This window comes from Sinohyriopsis cumingii, unplaced genomic scaffold, assembly GCF_028554795.1.
Source record: "Sinohyriopsis cumingii isolate HCF-2022 unplaced genomic scaffold, ASM2855479v2 utg002481l, whole genome shotgun sequence".
NCBI lineage: Eukaryota > Metazoa > Mollusca > Bivalvia > Unionida > Unionidae > Sinohyriopsis > Sinohyriopsis cumingii.
In genome coordinates this window covers 133667-154641 of record NW_028316225.1, presented here as the reverse complement: position 1 = coordinate 154641, position 20975 = coordinate 133667, and the positions used below count along the sequence as shown (strand labels likewise).

General features: G+C 33.0%; 1 protein-coding gene across 1 annotated transcript in view; it reads left to right on the top strand.

Moving 5' to 3' along the window:
- Window positions 1–20245, top strand: part of LOC149770287 (uncharacterized) — a 94642-nt gene extending 74397 nt beyond the window's left edge. The window contains exons 27-34 of the mRNA XM_089949250.1: window positions 946–1109; window positions 3508–3777; window positions 7731–8010; window positions 8357–8689; window positions 9388–9688; window positions 10853–11004; window positions 14867–15006; window positions 18155–20245. Of these exons, the coding sequence (XP_089805376.1) occupies window positions 946–1109; window positions 3508–3777; window positions 7731–8010; window positions 8357–8689; window positions 9388–9688; window positions 10853–11004; window positions 14867–15006; window positions 18155–18382 (1868 nt within the window). The 3' untranslated portion in view covers window positions 18383–20245. The remainder of the gene's footprint in view (window positions 1–945; window positions 1110–3507; window positions 3778–7730; window positions 8011–8356; window positions 8690–9387; window positions 9689–10852; window positions 11005–14866; window positions 15007–18154) is intronic.
- The last annotated feature ends 730 nt before the right edge of the window (window positions 20246–20975 follow it).

Sequence of the window (20975 nt, the reverse complement as noted above, 5' to 3'; positions counted from 1 at the left end):
CACAGCATTAGCATCAGTTTGTAGCATAGTGCTATTTTCCAAAATGGCTTTTTTTCTTAAGTATTTGTGACATATTTCAAGGTTCTTTCTCTTTTATTGTGGAAACTATTTAAACTGTTTAAATCATGGTAAGGATTTAGTGCCTATTTTGTCTTGATATTAATTTTTAACTTCTTTGGATAAAAGAAAAGTATCTTTTTATGTACCTACCATAGTTTTCACAAGGTTGCAGGAACAACTTTTATTGTTGAACCCACATTTGTGGGAAGCAAATTCAACCCAAATTTGTGGGAAGTGAATGCAACCCACATTAGCAGGAAGTGAATTTGACCCACATGTATGAGAAGTAAAATGCAGTAGTCACTTTCCACCACAAACATTAAACAGTTTAAGATTTTGTTTAAAGTTTATCATTTGTATAATTCTATTTCCTAATCCCCAGGATAGACTCTCATCATGCTTGGCATGAATCATTATGACGCTGTGACAATTCATTCTGTGACACTTGTTTGCTGGTTGATTTTGGGGTCAGATTCACATTCAAAGAACATTTGCATTCAGGATCTGGTTAAAGTTTTTTATTTGTTTATATTTTCTTACCTACTTTTTTGTACTTGAGATGAATCAATAATGAAGTTAAGATAATTCTTTTTATGACACACATACTGGATCCTTTGACCTTGGAGTCAAGGGCACAATCATAGAAAATGTGTTGGAAAGTTTGGGTTAAGGATTTTTCATTTGCTTTTATTTCCAAAAACTCCCTGGTAGATTTTTGATGCAATGGATGAATCAGTGATATTGCTCAAATGTTTACTTTCAGATCAAGGTTGCATATTTTACTGCTATGCCACAATTATGGGCTCAACATGCAGATGCTATCCTTGTTATTATAATTTATTTATTTATTTATTGATTTATTTATTTATTATTATTCCTTTTTAGAGTTTGAAAAGGCTGAACAGAAGCGTATAGAGAATGAGATGAAGCACTATGCCAAAGAACTGGAGCAGGAAACTTCTCGTGAGAAGGAGAAACATGAAAAGAACCTGGAATCACTAAATCAGCGGAAGGAGGAACTTATCAGAGAAAGGAGGAATAAGATGAAGGTGCATACAATTAGTGTAAAACTTCACAGTGAAGTCCTGTGCTAATATTGATTCTAAAAATGTAAACAATAAATAGCAGATATGCCTGCCAACAGGTAAGGAGAAAAGTACTAAAGCACCAGTATCTTCGACTGGTGCAAATAATGTTTCTCAATGTAAACAAACACCACCATTAATAACTAGATATCAGTCAGTCAGATTGTAAATAGGTGAAAAATTGGACATAAAAAAAGGAAATGCAAACTGCAGATGATTCATTGGAAAACTAATGAACAGGATTTTTATTTTGTCAAAGTGTTCAAGGAATTCAGGGCATTAGAATTGCAGGAATGGATAAATATTCAGTCTCACTGGACCTTAATTGCTAATGTCTGTGTACAGGTATGTATAGCCAAGACTCATTGGATATTTCATTGCCCCCCTCAATATCTCAGACTGTATTTAATCTTCACTCATGAAAATTGGTATTTTGATGAATTTCAGAAAGAGTAACTTAGTCATACCAAATGGCTTTTTTTTACTCAAGTGGCTTTTCTATTTTAAGCTGTTACCTTGTTACACCCCTGGTATCTTGGACTCTTGTTTCATCTACACTCATGAAAAAGTGGCTTGTTAATAAAAGTAGCTCAACTATTCTGAAACAGTGTCAGTTTACCTAATTTGCAGTTTTGAGTGACTTAATTATTTTTAGCTTAATTATTTTCACTTGTTATGTCCTCATTAGCTTGGACCAAATTTCATTTACACTGATTACATTTGTTATTTGGATACACCAAAGCAAAAGTAACTCAGTCATAACAAAACTAGGTCATTTTTGACTAACTTTTTATGTTTAGGTGTTTGTTACTTACTCAATATCTTACATCCTATGTTTCACCTTCACTAATGAAAATTGCTGTGTGATGCAAAACTAGGTGATTGTGACTTAATTTTCATACTTAAGTAACATTTGTGTTTAGCTATCCATTTGTTATGTCTTTAATGTCTTGGACCCTATTCTATGTGCACATGAAAATTGGCATGTAGAGTCATCTCAAATAGCAACTAAACCATGCTAAAAGTAGGTGAATGTGACCTAATTTTGAGATCTGAAAGACTATGGTATTTTCCTCTATGCCATTTGACTACTCCAAAGGTGCTCATGTTGGCAAGTAAACATGCTGATGTATTTTATCAATAATATTAAATGCTAATAGAGTTTTCACATCTTTGAGACAAATACCATAAATGCAGTGAGACAATGAATGTCTTATAAGACAAACACAATAAATGTAGTAACACATTGAATGTCTTATGAGACAAATATCATAAATGCAGTGAGACATTGAATGCTTCATGAGAGAAATATCATAAATGCAGTGAGACACTGAATGTCTTATGAGACAAACATGATAAATGCAGTGAGACACTGAATGTCTTATGAGACAAACATAATAAATGTAGTGACACATTGAATGTCTTATGAGACAAATATCATAAATGCAGTGAGACATTGAATGCTTCATGAGAGAAATATCATAAATGCAGTGAGACACTGTATGTCATATGAGACAAACATAATAAATGCAGTGAGACACTGAAAGTCTTATGAGACAAACATAATAAATGTAGTGACACATTGAATTTTCATGAGACAAACATAAATGCAGTGAGACACTGAATGTCTTATGAGGCAAACATCATAAATGCAGCGAGACACTGAATGTCTTATGAGACAAATATCATAAATGCAATGAGACACTGAATGCTTCATGACATTGTGTGTGTGGTTTGATTTGAATTTCTAACGTACCTTTAACAATTTTCAGTCATATCGCTACGATGTCTGCAGTGTGGCAATTTGCACTGGGGCATCATGTTGCAGGCATGTAGCATGATGTCCCACCCAGTCACATTATCCTGACACCAGGCTGACCAGTCCTAACACTAACCTCTTAATGCTGAGTACCAAGCGAGGCAGCTGTTAGTACCATTTTTGTAAGTCTTTGGTATGACTTATGACTCGGCCGGGGATTGAACCCACGACCTCCCACATCCAAGGGATATATTGGATGTCTTATGAGACAAATATCATAAATGCAGTGACACATTGAATGTCTTATGAGACAAATATCATAAATGTAGTGACACATTGAATGTCTTATGAGACAAATATCATAAATGCAGTGACACATTGAATGTCTTATGAGACAAATATCATAAATGCACTAACATATTGAATGTCGAATGAGACAAATATCATAAATGCACTAGCATACTGAATGTCGAATGAGACAAATATCATAAATGCAGTGACATATTGACAAATATCATAAATGCAGTGACACATTGAATGTCATGTCAGACAAATATCATATAGTGAGATACTGAATGTCTTATGAGATGATTTCATTTGCAGGAGGAGCTTGAGAAGCTGAGACAACAGGGAGCAAGCGAGGAGGATCAAAAAATGCTACTGCAACAACATGAGCGTGATTTGCAGAATATCATCAACAAAATGGAAGCCGACAAGCTTCGTATGCAGAGCAACCTCCAAGAAAGGCTGCGGAAACGGAAGGAGGAAAAATTGCGCTTAAAACAGAAGGAGTTGGCTAATGAAGCTAAGGAGCATGAGAGAGAAATCGAGCAGAAACAACGCAGTGTTCAGGAGAGGATGAAAGCAGACGAGGTCAGCCATCCCTTTGTTATATGTTTCCCATAAGGCAGGCCAACATTATTTTATGTCTGTCTGTTTTCTAGTTTGTCTCCATGCAATAGCCCTACTGTTACAAAATTTAGTAAATAGCTTTGGTTGGGGAAGATATATATACATTTTGAAATCCAAAGGACAGTGGTCCAGTTCAGTGTGACTGAGAGAAGAAAATGATTTCCTCACAAATAAAATTGATGGACCTGGTCCAGATTTGGTGGTTGGCTTGCTCTTGGGGTAAGGAAGAAGAATAATAATTTGTGGGAAAAAATGACAAATGTAAATTTTACAGTAATTGAAAGAAGAAAAATATTTTCCACACAATAATATTAGTCATATATCACAGTCCAGGACTAGACTTTCTGGGCAGCTTGCATTTAGGGTAAGGAAGAATCCTATTGATTTCAGGTTTATATTGCGGAAGATGCTAGAGAAACATTGCACAACTGTTTTCAAAGCCAAACAAGATAATTTCAAGAATTTTGATGCAAAGCACACAACTAAATTAGATTTTATATAAAATGGGTTTGCATATAGTGTTTAGATACATGTCATACAGCTACCAATGAGAAAAAAACCCGATGTCAGACGTGAGCAATGTTAGGTTCACTTAGATCTCATACCCACTACATTGAAGCTGTAATGAGTATATTACATAGATTCCCCCACTTAAAAATATCATTAAATTAGATTAATCAACAACTCAAAACATAATTAATATTAATATAATAATGACATAATTAATATTAATATAATAACATAATTAATCAGCTTCTGATAAACAAGGAACTGAAAATGCATAAATTCATCAGCGTCACTGTTACTTTAAGTTACTACCATATGTACTTGCTTATAAGTCGAGTCAACAACTACAAGCTGCAAAGATCCTAATCTGCCTTAACATAATGCTGCTGATTAGGGTCTATCTTTTTGTTCTACAGATTACTCCTAACAAACTGCACAGGCCCAGATCTGTTCACGCATAATGTGCCGGTAGATCTGGGTCTTTGCAGTTACACTCATGTTATAAGCAAGTATATACAGTATTAGATACAACAATTATAACTATATGTAGCATGTTAACTTGAAGGTCACAAGCCATACTCTAACATGTTTCTTTTAGTACCAGATTTGCATTACATGATTGAAGGAGTTATACTCACACAAAAGAACAAAACAATTATCAAGTGTACAGAAGAAATAATAATTTAATTACTCAAATAGAGGTATACAATGCTGTTACTTCCCCTTAGCTAAGATTTCCCACCTGTAGAGGATGCCAAACAGAAATGACTTGCATTTATCCCACAGAACGAAGTAGATGCTTCTTGTTTCCGAAAAATAAAACACTATAAACTATGGATAAGAAACATTTAGATAAAACTATTGAAAATCAAATGTACTGTTTAGTCTTATATCGACGTGTGTGCACAAAGGACTACATTGTTTCAATTTATTTTCAAAATTCCTGTTAATACTGGTAACAAGAAATCAGTGCTGGCTTCCCTATGTCAGTGGACTTTGTAAAAAAACAAAATAAAATCAACACACTTAAAAGAATCCAAAAGTTGGCTTCTGGGGTTGGCTTGCTTTGTAATGAAATAACCTTTGTATTCAATATCCTATTATCAAGTTTAAGCAATGAGTTTATTGCTCACTGCTAGTTGTGTTTATTCACCAACCGGGCTTTCATTTGTTTGCCATTTGTAATGATAATTAATACAAATGGGCATTGATGTTTGCAGGGTAAATAGTATACACAGCAATAACTTGTAGCCCTTGCTGGCACTCATCAGAGTGATTGTATTTTCAAATAATGATTTTTATTTGCAAGATACCATCATATAGTAACCTGGATATAATACATCTTGATCATTTTGCACCTTACACAGCATCATGCATGAATGGCAGGTGCCCTCAAGCAATCAGTTGATATCTCTGTCTCATTTGCAATTTTGTTGGATCCAGCTTTCAGTCTTATAACATATTCAAAACTTCGAGCACAATGAAACACGGTTTATTTTCTTATATCTCATGTCAATAAACAATGTGTCATGTGTTGTCTGAAACAAGCAATACACAATACAGTAAGGATGCATATGCCAGCCAGAATCCACTACATATACAGAGTTCATGGGTATGTTTTTTTCTTTAATCAATTTCACATGATGAAAAAAGAAGGAATAAATTATAACAATGCAAGGTTAGTTTCTTTCATTTTATTTTCAAATAAGTGTTTTATATATTTTATTGTACAATGCAGTGGGGGAGGGCACAAATTCAGCACAAAATTATTTTGTTTCTTAAGTCTTGGGATATATAAGTTTCACCATAAATTGTGGGACAGGAAAAAAAATTATTTTATTTTATTTTATGCTAAGCAGTGAATTACTTGATTTTCTAATTAAAATATTATTGATATTTCACTGCAGTGAAAAAATAACAATATTTTTTCACTACCGGAACTACTTTTTGGGGTCAGAACATACTTACCTCCCTTTGATTTTGCACCTTAGCAAATTAATAGTTAATAATTAGCAGATTAATAATCCCTGTCTGTTATCCTTGAAACTTGTAGTTTGTTATTCTGGAAATATCAGTTAATTTTCATCAATCTGATGTGGAACTAATTTTGTGCGCATGTACACATAGCACAGCAGAACATGTACGGTAAATAGCTGACATTACCGTAAGAAATCTTCTCATTCACTGTGTCACAAACTTTAGGTAGCCAATGTATGTGAGCATAAAATAAAAAGAATATTTGCTTGAAACGAGTGAATAACGGATACATTTCATCTCGTGGGTGAAAAACTCTAGCATTTTCACTCGTGGCTATGCCACTCGTGAAAATACTGAGTTTTTCACCCACTCGATGAAATATATCCGTTATTCACTCGTTTCAAGCAAATATCCTCTATGTATCTTATTATATATGGTAAGTAAGGTGTGTATATATATATATATATATATATATATATATATATATATATATATATATATATATATATATATATATATATATATATATATATATATATATATATATGTGTGTGTGTGTGTGTGTGTGTGTGATTCTACAGACTTGCGCACCTATGACTGATAAACATTCCAGAGTAATACCTCATTTTTCTTTTTTTTAAAAACCAATTTGAGTCCATGTTGGTTATAATAATACTAAATAAAGAGTTTGATCAAAGTCTACACTCTACATGTTCAAAAAGTATGACGATTGTTATAAACATTAATATTTTATATCTGCAGTAACTTTACTGTACTGTAATCCTTTATTTGATATATTTTACTTATGCTCTTTCTATCCCTCTTCTCATATGTACTGTAGAGCTTTCTATGCGATTTAGGAGGTCCAAACTTCTCAGGTGACAATCTCTGAGAAAATTGTAGGCACTGCTGTCTCTAACAAATTCACTTTCATTTGTACACCAATGGATTTCATCACCAAAGGAGGGTGTAAAAAGCAACTGGTCTCAAAATGCACAAGCAGGATGTTGCACAACTTTCCGATTCTTCACCCTATTTTATCCCACAGCTTCAGTCCACTTTTTGTAGTAAACAGGATATTTCGGAAAAAGAAAGAACCCTTTTGTCCCATCATCACTCTTTTGGGTTGTTGAAGAAAACCACAATCGTAAGATATATCACAGATATTTATATGGGGAAATTAAACACACAAATGGCTAGGTTGAATAAAATGGATAAATGTATGTCATATCTGTTTTTGGTATGAGGAAACTACCAATTGTTTACAGAGATTGCCTAATAAATAATTTATTTTATAAAGTGGATTTTTAAGTCTAATTAAACCTTATTTGTGATGTACATTCATAAGGAATGCATTTTTTTAATGACTATAATAATATCACACTTTTGTATAACCTATGTGGCCAGTGACCTTTAAATCTCTATTTCAGGTTTTGACCATCAACGAAGCTCTCAACATAGACAGTGCAATGTCTCGACCAGAATACTCAACTCACAGCAAGGTCTTCGAATCAGTCCAGAGATCTGGACCAAATGATGAGGAAACCAGTCCATCTATGCCATCATCTTACAATATGGCTGCTCCCCTGAATGAAGCAGAGCTGATGGCACTACTGATGGCCTCACCACTTTACCAGAAAATGGAGCAAATTAGGAGATCTGTTGCCAAGGGAGATTTCAGGAAGTCTGCCGCAAAGGATTCCATTAGAGGTAAATTATTTTCAGTCAGAATGCTTTATTCAATACATTTTAGACACATTAGGAGTTTTTATCAAATATTAATTTACAATATGAATAGAATTAACACCCTCTATGCACTGGAGATACATTGGATCTTAGATATGGTATTTGGCTTGGAAAAAGAATTTGAAATGTGGGTCCTATGTAAAGCACCAGTTAGCTTTCCATGGATGATTAAGCTTTCCAAAATGATTTTGAACTTACCGGCTCACTTAACCTGATTGAAAGTAAGACATTCTGGAACATTCATACTGAGGAATATAAACAATTTCTTGATCTACATTAATTTTGTTGTATTTTATATTTCTCATTTCAGACGGAGGCTATCATGATACTCGTGACTCAGAGTGGGAACAAGACACTGAACTCCAGCCAGCTGATCTTAACAAGCTCAATGCCCGAACATTCATCGTGTACAAGTTTGGCTGTTTTGTCACAGATCTGGTTGCTGTCCACTGCCAGCATCCTCCTGTGACCGTCCTTCTGGCCGACAAAATCCCAGCCAATCAACATCTTGGACGCAACTCATATAGAAACTCTTTCCATTATGATGCCAATAACCATATCCTGTATATCCGAACTGCACGCCTAGATACTGTGGGGGAGTTTGTTGTTGTGCTTGTCCATACGCTAGCCCATATTAAATCAGGTTTGCATCATATACCATAAACATTTATTACCATAACACTGTATTATACTGTAAAATAACACCTTGCTATATGACTTTAGCAACCTCATTAAATAAGGCAAAGATGAGATAATTCATACCATTGTCACTTTAGCAACCTCATTAAGTAAGCAAAGATGACATAATTCCTACCATTGTCACTTCTGCAACCTCATTAAGTAAGGCAAAGATGACATAATTCCTACCATTGTCACTTCTGCAACCTCATTAAGTAAGGCAAAGATGACATAATTCCTATCAATGTCACTTTAGGAACCTCATTAAGTAATGCAAGAGTGACAAAACACTTTGAAATATCACTTTAGCAACTTCATTCAGTAAGACAATGAGGCAAAGGTTTAGTAATAGAGATGTCACTTTAGCAACCTCATTAAGTAAGGTAAAGGTGATAAAACTCCTGTTAATATCTCTTTAAGACCTCATTAGGACAGAGGTGACATAACTCTTACCAGTATCACTTTAGCACCCTCATTAAGTAAGGCAATGAGGTGAAATAACACCTAGTAATGTCCTTTAAATACCCTCATTATATGAACTCGATTAAGAGTTTTGATGATGAACCACCAGAGAAATCTTAATTTTTATAAGAAGAATATGACATACATATATAGTTACATACATACATAACTACATACATGCATATTGTGTTTGATTTTAAGGTGATCTGCGAGATGACAGTGATCCAGAATTCCTACATGAATACCACCGTGCCCTGGCTGTCGTTTGTGATGACCTGTTCTTTGCTCGATTCCGCCACTCCTCGAATGTGACCCAGTCTATTTCTGCCAGCACAGGAGCCAGTGTGGAGCAGGCTGCTCTCAAACTATTGCAGGCCATGTTTGGAAGCTGCCACACAGAGGATGATAAGGTTCAAATGGTGGATGACCTACTGGACATGAGGCTTCTACCTACCACCACAGTGGATGGCATCCAATTCAACAAGGACAGAATAATTGAGAGGTCAGTTATATCCTTAAGAAAATCAAAAAAATAAAAACCACTTATTAAATTACAAACCATTTTTTTAAGGAAAAATAGTTTTTATTTCTACATTTTTTGACAGTTTCATGACTTCAACAAATCTTACCAGTCTTTTGAAGATTCAATGCTTAGAGCTTTAGCCAAATTTAATTTTGAGTCACATTTTGATCTTTTGTGATCCAATAAGTAAAATATAAAACAAGAAATAAATTAGCTGATTTGTTAAAATATCTGATAGATATCAAATATCAACTTCAGTATAATATAACATTCAGATACTTATTTATTAATATATGGTTATGTACATGAATGTATACATTTTAATATATGGTTATGTACATGCATGTATACATTTTAATATATGGTTATGTACATGCAGGTATACACTTTAATATATGGTTATGTATATGCATGTATACATTTTAATATATGGTTATGTATATGCAGTATACACTTTAATATATGGTTATGTACATGCATGTATACATTTTAATATATGGTTATGTACATGCAGGTATACATTTTAATATATGGTTATGTACATGCATGTATACATTTTAATATATGGTTATGTACATGCATGTATACATTTTAATATATGGTTATGTACATGCAGGTATACACTTTAATATATGGTTATGTATATGCAGGTATACACTTTAATATATGGTTATGTATATGCAGGTATACACTTTAATATATGGTTATGTATATGCAGTATACATTTTAATATATGGTTATGTACATGCATGTATACATTTTAATATATGGTTATGTACATGCATGTATACATTTTAATATATGGTTATGTACATGCATGTATACATTTTAATATATGGTTATGTACATGCAGGTATACACTTTAATATATGGTTATGTACATGCAGGTATACACTTTAAAGAAAAATGTGCCAATACAGATTTATGGCCATCTTTAATTATAAGGAAAAGAAAAAGTATTTCTACTTTCCATATTACATTTCTTCTTAAATGTTAATTGCAACTTGTTAGTTACAAGATATCTTTGCTGAAATTAGTATGGCATGTTAATTAAATAGATACTATGTCTTCATTTCATTTGAAACTTTAAGATGAACTTGTTTCCAACAAACATTGCCCTAAGAAAGGTACCTTTTCTTGTAGGCTTGCCAAGTACTCCAGTTTCTCCATGACCAACAAGTTACATACAGTGCTGGGAAGCTTGGAGGATAAGATCAAACAAGCCAAGGCCCAGGGCAGTTCATCTCACATGGATCACAATCTCTGGTCTCTTAGCCAGAGATACTCCACTTCAGGTCAGTAAATATATCTCACTCAGATTGCAATCTCGGTAAATGCATCTCACATGGACCATCATGCATGGATGGTAGCATTTGGTTTCACTACCCATGATGCTGTAGTTTAGTACTAAGATCTCAGGCAGTTTGTCTCACAAAGATCACAATCCGTGGTCTCAGTCAGGCAGTTTGTCTCACAAAGATTCACAATCTGTGGTCTCAGTCAGATGATGTTTGCTTTAGTACATTTATCTCTAGGCACTTGATCTTATATTGATTACATCCTGCAGTACTGCAGTCAGTCCTGAAACACAAGATTTCTCACATCAAAGGGTCATTTATTAATTAAATATAATATTACTTATAGGTTTTTATATAAGATAAATTAAGTACTGTAAAATATATATATATATATATATATATATATATATATATATATATATATATATATATATATATATATATATATATATAAAAGTTGATTTCACTCATTACATGTACCACAAGAGACATTGTTTCACTTTTCTTTTTAAAATGCAGTCATTTAAAGGATTATATATATATTACCTTTATCTGTTATTGTATTTACATTTTACAGAAGAATGGGATGATCTTCAAAATTTTGTTGTTCAGTTCATTATAGTGACACTTTTAAAACTTTACCTTGAAATGGCCCTATATGGCACAAATTAACTAATTTGATGCCTAAAGACTTTAATGTTAATGTTTGGGCACATACTAATTTGATTCCTACGGACTTTAATGTTAATGTTTGGGCACATACTAATTTGATGCCCACAGACTGTAATGTTAATGTTTGGGCACATACTAATTTGATTCCTACAGACTTTAATGTTAATGTTTGGGCACATACTAATTTGATGCCTACAGACTGTAACGTTAATGTTTGGGCACATGCTAATTTGATTCCTACAGACTTTAATGTTAATGTTTGGGCACATACTAATTTGATTCCTATAGACCAGTGGTTCCCAAGCTTTTCAAGTAGAGGTCCATATCTACTATTTTCGGTAATTAAGCGGGCCACAACGTTATAAAATTATAAATGTGTATAAATGTTTATAAAATTATGAAAGTCGTGTAATATCATCCTTAAATTTATTAACTTTCAGCAACCAAATTCTAAAACTTTAAAAGCAGTCAGTGTCAGTCCTACACTACATTCATTTTCGGTTTTAAATCAAATGTTCATTTAACAATTTTAAATCAGTTTTGAAAACCGATATCAATATAATTAATTTACAATTGTAACTGTTCTTTACAACCAGTTACTGAAGTTCAAGGCTGGGAAAAGGGAATTTCCAAACGTTTCATTCGCTAACTCAACGGGCGCATTCCATAATTATATCCGAGCACAACAACCAAGCGCAGAGTGAATTATAGAACGCCGACAGAGCTCCGAGTGCTCGACCAAAATGACAGACTTCTTAGACTTAGAAAAAACATTCTAGACTCTAGAATACTGTAGATCGTGCATTATTGCAACTTTCGTCTAGTTATTATTTATTTATTTGAACGTCAATAAATTTTTGAAATTATTAAAATACATTATAGTAAACATAGAGGCCTCGCAGGCCACTTTCTGAGAGCTGATGGGCTACAAGTTGCCTGTGGGCCGTGGTTTGAGAACCTCTGCTATAGACTGTAATGTTAATGTTTGGCCAGATCACTATACTTATTTGGTAAGACTGGCAGACATGCTAGGCCCAGTTTATCTATTTTTAAATAATGAAAATGATATGTAGTGATGCTGGTGTTGAGAAAAGTCCCTTTGTGCCATGAAACTCTACACATACATACCAGACTGTAATAATACATACTTTATCATGCCAAACTGTAATAATACATACTTTACCATACCAGACTCTAATAATACATATTTTACCATACCAGACTCTAATAATATATATTTTACCATACCAGACCTCTAATAATACATGCTTTACCATACCAGACTCTAATAATGCATACTTTACCATATTAAACTTTACCACAATAAACTATATATATATATATATATATATATATATATATATATATATATATATATATATATATATATATATATATATACTGCACCAAATTCTAATGCATACATACTTTACCACACTAAACTCTAATAGATACTTTACCACACTAAACTCTAAAACGTACATACTTTACCACAACAATCTCTAACACATACATACTTTACCACACCAAACTCTAGAACATACATACTTTACCACACCAAACTCTAAAACATACATACTTTATGACACTAACACATACCTACTTTTCCACATTATTCTAATACATACATACTTTACCACACCAAACTATAATGCATGCATAGTTTACCACACTAAACTGTAATACATTGTATTTTAGTGCACTAAACTCTATATATTCATGCTTTACCACACCAAGCTTGAATATAATACATAATTTATGACACCAATGCATACATACTTTACCATTTCAGTCTCTAATACATACATAGTTGACCACACCAAACTATAATGCATACACAGTTTACCACACTAAACTGTAATACATTGTATTTTAGTGCACTAAACTCTATATATTCATGCTTTACCACACCAAGCTTGAATATAATACATACTTTGACACTAATACATACATACTTTACCATTTCAGTCTCTAATACATACATATTTTACCACATCATATTTTACAACACTAAACTCTATATGTTCATGCTTTACCAAATAAAACTCTAATACATACATATATACTTTACCACACTAAACTCTAATACATACATATATACTTTACCACACTAAACTCTAATACATACATATATACTCTACCACACTAAACTCTAATACATACATATATACTCTACCACACTAAACTCTAATACATACATATATACTCTACCACACTAAACTCTAATACATACATATATACTCTACCACACTAAACTCTAATACATACATATATACTCTACCACACTAAACTCTAATACATACATATATACTCTACCACACTAAACTCCAATACATACATATATACTCTACCACACTAAACTCCAATACATACATATATACTTTACCACACTAAACTCCAATACATACATATATACTCTACCACACTAAACTCTAATACATACATACTTTACCACACTAAACTCTGATACATACATACTTTACCACACTAAACTCTAATACATACATACTTTACCACACTAAACTCTAATACATACATACTTTACCACACTAAACTCTAATACATACATACTTTACCACACTAAACTCTGATACATACATACTTTACCACACTAAACTCTAATACATACATACTTTACCACACTAAACTCTAATACATACATACTTTACCACACTAAACTCTGATACATACATACTTTACCACACTAAACTCTAATGCATACATACTTTACCACACTAAACTCTAATACATACATACTTTACCACACTAAACTCTAATACATACATACTTTACCACACTAAACTCTAATACATACATACTTTACCACACTAAACTCTAATACATACATACTTTACCACACTAAACTCTGATACATACATACTTTACCACACTAAACTCTAATACATACATACTTTACCACACTAAACTCTAATACGTACATACTTTACCACACTAAACTCTGATACATACATACTTTACCACACTAAACTCTAATACATACATACTTTACCACACTAAACTCTGATACATACATACTTTACCACATTAAACTCTAATACATACATACTTTACCACACTAGACTCTAATACATACATACTTTATAACACCAGACTTTTATTTTTCTGCACAAGCGATACAGTTTTATTTTAATTCCTAAATAAATCAGTGATTTTGGTATCTGTATAGGAACAACAGTATTAACCCGTCAACCACCAGTCAGCTTTACAACTGCAAACATGACTGGGTATGCTCTCTGGAAGACACTTCTAAATGAGCAGAACAAGGAACATGATGACCTACCTACAGCCAACCTGCCAGAGGATAAGGTATGGAATAGATAATTCTTCTATTGATTATACTTTCTTACTTATTACCATTATCAAGCAAACATCCCATTTAATAAAAGGTTTTCTTCTTAGAGTTTGCATGCACAGCTCTCTTGAGTATGTATTAAACATTTGATAAAATTTGGGACAAGAAATAAGTTGTAATCTTGTGTATTGTATATAAAAATACTTCATTATGAGACTGAAATGCATTAGTAGAAAAAACTTGAAACTACTTTTATCACCATAGTGGTGAAACCTCTTTTATTTTCACTGTGGTTATATCATTTTTATTACCACACAGTACCACTTTTATTTTCACTGTGGTTAAATCATTTTTATTACCACACAGTACCACTTTTATTTTCACTGTGGTGATACCATTTTTATTACCACACAGTACCACTTTTATTTTCACTGTGGTTATATCATTTTTATTACCACACAGTACCACTTTTATTTTCACTGTGGTTATATCATTTTTATTACCACACAGTACCACTTTTATTTTCACTGTGGTTATATCATTTTTATTACCACATGGTACCACTTTTATTACCACATGACCCCTTTATCATCACAGTGGTGATAACATTTTTATTACATAGTTGATACATTTTACATACGGTGTGTGCAGTTTCATGTTTTGACATGACAGCATGGTAAAATATTGCTTTATGCAGTTCTGACTGGTCCAGATAAATCCATGAAATTATTATGCAGTATTCTTTTGACTGTTTGGCTATTATTTGGGAATTTTTCCTTACCGTGCCTTCTGGATCTTTTTGTTTTTACAATTACTATAAACATTTTGTTTTGGTGGCCATTTTTGGTTTGACTTATGAAATGGAATTGTGGAAAAAGAATCATATATGTCTGAATATGGCCATTTTATCCCAGAAGGGGCTAGTTAAGCCAATGTACAGGCCAATTTACCCCAGAGAGCCCTAGTTAAGCCAATATACAGGCCAGTTTACCCCAGAGGGGCTAGTTAAGCCAATGTACAGGTCAATTTACCCCCGAGGGGCTAGTTAAGCCAATGTACAGGCCAATTTACCCTAGAGGGTGCTAGTTAAGCAAATGTACAGGCCATTATGCAGTGAAAAATAGCATTAAACCCCAAACAAAAAATAACAAAAAAATAAAATGAAGGGAATTAGTCAGTTGATAGTGGGCTTGGCAAGAGCAGTGGGCAGTATTAACTCTATACAAAAGTGGTTTAAATGGTAACTTATAAGAGTAAATAAACTCACCTCAGTTCACAGAAGAATGTGGAGATAAACCAATCTTCAAATGACATAAATGTATGGGTGGGTGGGTATGTGTGATTTGGATTTTTAACATAGCTTTAACAATTTTTCAGTCATATCGCTACGATGTCTGCAGTGTGACAGTTTATAGTGATGTCTAGCACTGAGACATCATGCTGCAGACACGTAGCATGATGTCCCACCCAGTCATATTATCCTGACACCAGGAGTACCAGTCCTAACACTAACCTCTTGATGCTGAGCTCCAAGCAAGGCAGCTGTTAGTACCATTTTTGTAAGTCTTTCATATGACTCGGCTGGGGATCGAACCCATGACCTTCCGCATCCGAGGCAGACGCTCTCACTAGTAGGCCACTGGAGCGGTCATAAAATTATGGAACCACAGCATTGTTACATGGTAAAATATATGATGTAATTCTGGGTAAATAAAACTTGTATACGCATGTCAAAACCAGGATATACTGTAGTCTACTGTTCCAAATCAATATAATGCAAATATCCTATCACAAATGCATTACAGTTAATCTGGATTCCTTGCATCCAGTAATCATCCTTTCACATGAATATCCCAACAACTCTAAAAGTATGAATATTGATCGTCTGTCCGAGTCAAACTGTGACATCACACATAATTTCCATTGGACATTCTGTGTTGAAAAATTATTTTATCAAATGTTCTATTTATATGGAAGGACAGTTGCTACTTTGATTTATAATTTGTTAAAAAGTCTCCTTTTAAATATTATTATTGTGACTGATTGTTTTTTAACATGCAACAAATTAAACATGCCGCACCCGAGTCAGAATGAACAAAATTATTCTTTCTTCTTTCTCTCTAAACTATTTCAAATAAAATATAAACTATATGTTAAAAAGAATCTCAAATGACTTAATGTTAAATTTATGAAACCAGTTGAATAATGTCCAGATTTTGTGACACTTGGTAAGCAAAAGCTAGACAGTATTAAACTTGTTTCATAAATTCATTATTAAGTCATAACCCATTTTGAGGTCCTCTACTTATTACCACATGGTGCCACTGTTATTACCACAAAACCACTTTTATCATCACACTGGTGATACCACTTTTAATTATGACATAGTACCACTTTTAAAACTAGAGTGGTGATACCACACATTACTGTATGATTGCTGTTATGATAACATTGATGATACCAAATTTCTCAGCACATGATACCACATTTCTCAAGATATGATACCACTTTTTTCATCACAGTGGTGATACCACATTAGTCACCACTTGATGCCCCAAAGCAAACTCTAAACAACAACATGTTGGCTTCATGTGTTAGGGTTTTTAAAAGTAGTTTTTCAGTGAATCATGCATATTGTCAACAACTAAATTTACATGACCATTTTCTATTTTATATTTAGCGTCACCCACAAAGTACTTTTTACAACAAATGGTGCAAAATGTTAGAGAAAAACTTTTGATTAAATATCGTAATAAAATTGTTTAAGTCCTGATTAATTCTCATCACAATCATAATCAAATTTGAAAATTATGGAGAATATGGAGGTTGCAACCTTAAATTTAGGTAACATAATTTTTTTATTTATTTTTACTTGGCTTAATTGGAGGGACAGTTTTAAAAATCTGAGAAAGTAATAAATAGAACCAAAAAAATCATGTACACTTGATAACCATCTTCTGGGCTGAGAGTGAGATGAAAGAACTGATTTGCCTCCCAGAGACAAATTCGTCTTGATTAATGTATGCTGTCAGATGAAAAACTTCAAATAATCAGATCACATTGAATATTCTCATCTTTTTTAATCTGCTTAAGTCTTAAAGAATCACATTATATTTTGCATTACAAATCTCTGAATGATTTTCTATTCCTTATTTTATTCAGAAATCGCCAGAGGATCGATATGACGACCTGTGTGCTGACTTTACAGAAGTCAACAAGTCCATACTTACACTCCGGGACAGAATACAGGAATTGGAGGAAGAAGAGCTCCGCAAGTCAAAAGGGAACTCAAGTACAAATGACAATATAACCCGACTTAAAGTGGAACTCACCAGACTTGAAAAACAGAAGAAGCAGATATTAGACCGAATGGATGAAACTCGGATATAATTAGCAACTAGGAGGAGTTTTTGAAACAGTGCAGATCAGTATGAAAATCGGACTATACAATAAATTCCTTATCTTAGATAATTGGAAGTATGAATGACAATTGTTCTTAACTGCGACATATTTTCTGGGACTTGTGACTTTTTTTATATGGATAATCATATATTTGTAGTATAAACTGTAAAGCTGTATCTGTGATAAAACCAATTAGTGCACTATTGGTAATTTATATTCCTTTCCTCACACACTGTCTTAGAAATTAAACAAAAATCATACTGAGGAGATAATTCATGAAAATTGCCGGACAGTTTTTATGAACACATTCAGCATTTTGAAAAAAAAAAGTATTCTTTTCTACGTGAAACTTATGTAAAATTTTATCTTCACATTTTGAAAGGAAGGATATTTGTTAGGGGCAAGAGCAGAGTTACGAATCAAAATCTTTTTATTTCAATGAATATCACTTTTTTAAAAATGATTCCTTAAATTTTGTTCATTAAATTTATATCGGAGGTTCAAGTTCCTAGAAGGGACTGCTACTAATGGCTACAGGATTACAGCTCCTAATGAAAATAATTTTCTTTTTTTAGTTGTAGCATTAACATAACTTTCATTTGTATAATGTATAATTATCATATTTTGACTAATTAATGGCAAACTATACTATACTATATATGACAAATTCTAGAGTACACAGTCTACGTGACTAATTCATGACTAATAACAGTGTATGACAAATTCCAGAATATATACAGCATGTATATGTTTTTGAATGCTTTATTTATATATATATATATATATATATATATATATATATATATATATATATATATATATATATATATATATACATGCTTTTTCAAATGGTTGCTTTAATTATAACCTTGAGATGTTTATTACAACTCTGAAATTAACCATTATTTTTGTTTTTAGAAGTTCTATACTTCAGATCCAAATTTTTCAGTCAGATTACGGAAATACATGAATTATTCAAACAATACTCGCACTTCCTAAGTGTCCTTTTTTCCGAGTAATGATCATTTAGTATATTTTTGTATTCCATCCCACTTTCTAGTGTGAAAGTAACAATCTGTGATATAACATTGTCATGTGTATTGATGTTAAGTCACATTTTACATACATACAACAAGTATGTTGCGTCGTTTAGTTTTAAACCGTCCATCAGTTTTAAACTTGTTGATTGACATTTATTTGCTGTATACTGGCACCAATATTTACTGCCTGAAATATATTAATATTTTTACTAAATTTTCATACTTTTAGTTGAGAAAATGTTTAATTTTACTGTGTTATTGAAGACTGTTCTATTCCGTCCTCTCTCTTTCTCATGCAAATTAAATTGAGAACTACTTTTAATTGGGATACTGTTATTCCAAGCAAGTCGGGTTACTCAAAGCAAGTCAGGTTATTCCAAGCAAGTTGGGTTACTCAGTGCAAGTCGGGTTACTCAGTGCAAGTCAGGTTACTCCAAGCATGTAGCAACTGCTATAAACTCCATTCTTGTTACAAAGATTTTAGTATTTAGAATCCTTGTCTTAAAAAAGTAAGATAAATAATCATTTGATAAATATTTCTTGTACACTTGTACCTTTGGCACCATACAGCTACAGCTGTGCTGAGGTTCATATATACAAAGTCATCCGATAGTAACGGTTCTTAAAATAACAACTTTCATAGTTGTCGTTCTTTTTTAACTTTTTTATTCCATGTTTTCTCAACTAGTCCTAATGCTTTTCATTGTCTTGTTATTTAAACTTGTAATTCTTTAATTTTGATACCATTAAGAAAGCATTCACCAATACTGTTATTTGTACATATGTTTTTAATAAAAATACTCTTTTCAAATATTGCTTTGTAGTTATTGGTTTCATCATTCATGTTTCAACTTTGTACTAGTTTATTCATAAATAATAAGTAAAGAGGTTGATATACTTATTCAGTCTTGATACTGAACACCCCCACCACACTTTTCACATGCAATGAAACAGGATGGCATACTGTATTGAGCAAATGTCCAGGTCATAACTTCTTAGTTACACTTGAAAATCCATGACATAACTTACCAGTTCCACTTGAAAGTCCATGACATAACTTACCAGTTCCACTTGAAAGTCCAGGCCATAACTTACCAGTTCCACTTGAAAGTCCAGGCCATAACTTACCAGTTCCACTTGAAAGTCCAGGCCATAGCTTACCAGTTCCACTTGAAAGTCCAGGCCATAACTTACCAGTTACACTTGAAAGTCCAGGCCATAACTTACCAGTTCCACTTGAAAGTCCAGGCCATAGCTTACCAGTTCCACTTGAAAGTCCAGGCCATAACTTACCAGTTCCACTTGAAAGTCCAGGCCATAACTTACCAGTTCCACTTGAAAGTCCAGGCCATAACTTACCAGTTCCACTTGAAAGTCCAGGCCATAGCTTGTCAGTTACACTTGAAAGTCCAGGCCATAGCTTGTCAGTTACACTTTAAAGCCGAGGTCATAATGTTTAAACCATTGGAGATATTTCTACAAAAGTATCTATGATTACTAGATGGTATGTCATGTACTCTACTTGATCCCATCTCAAAGGT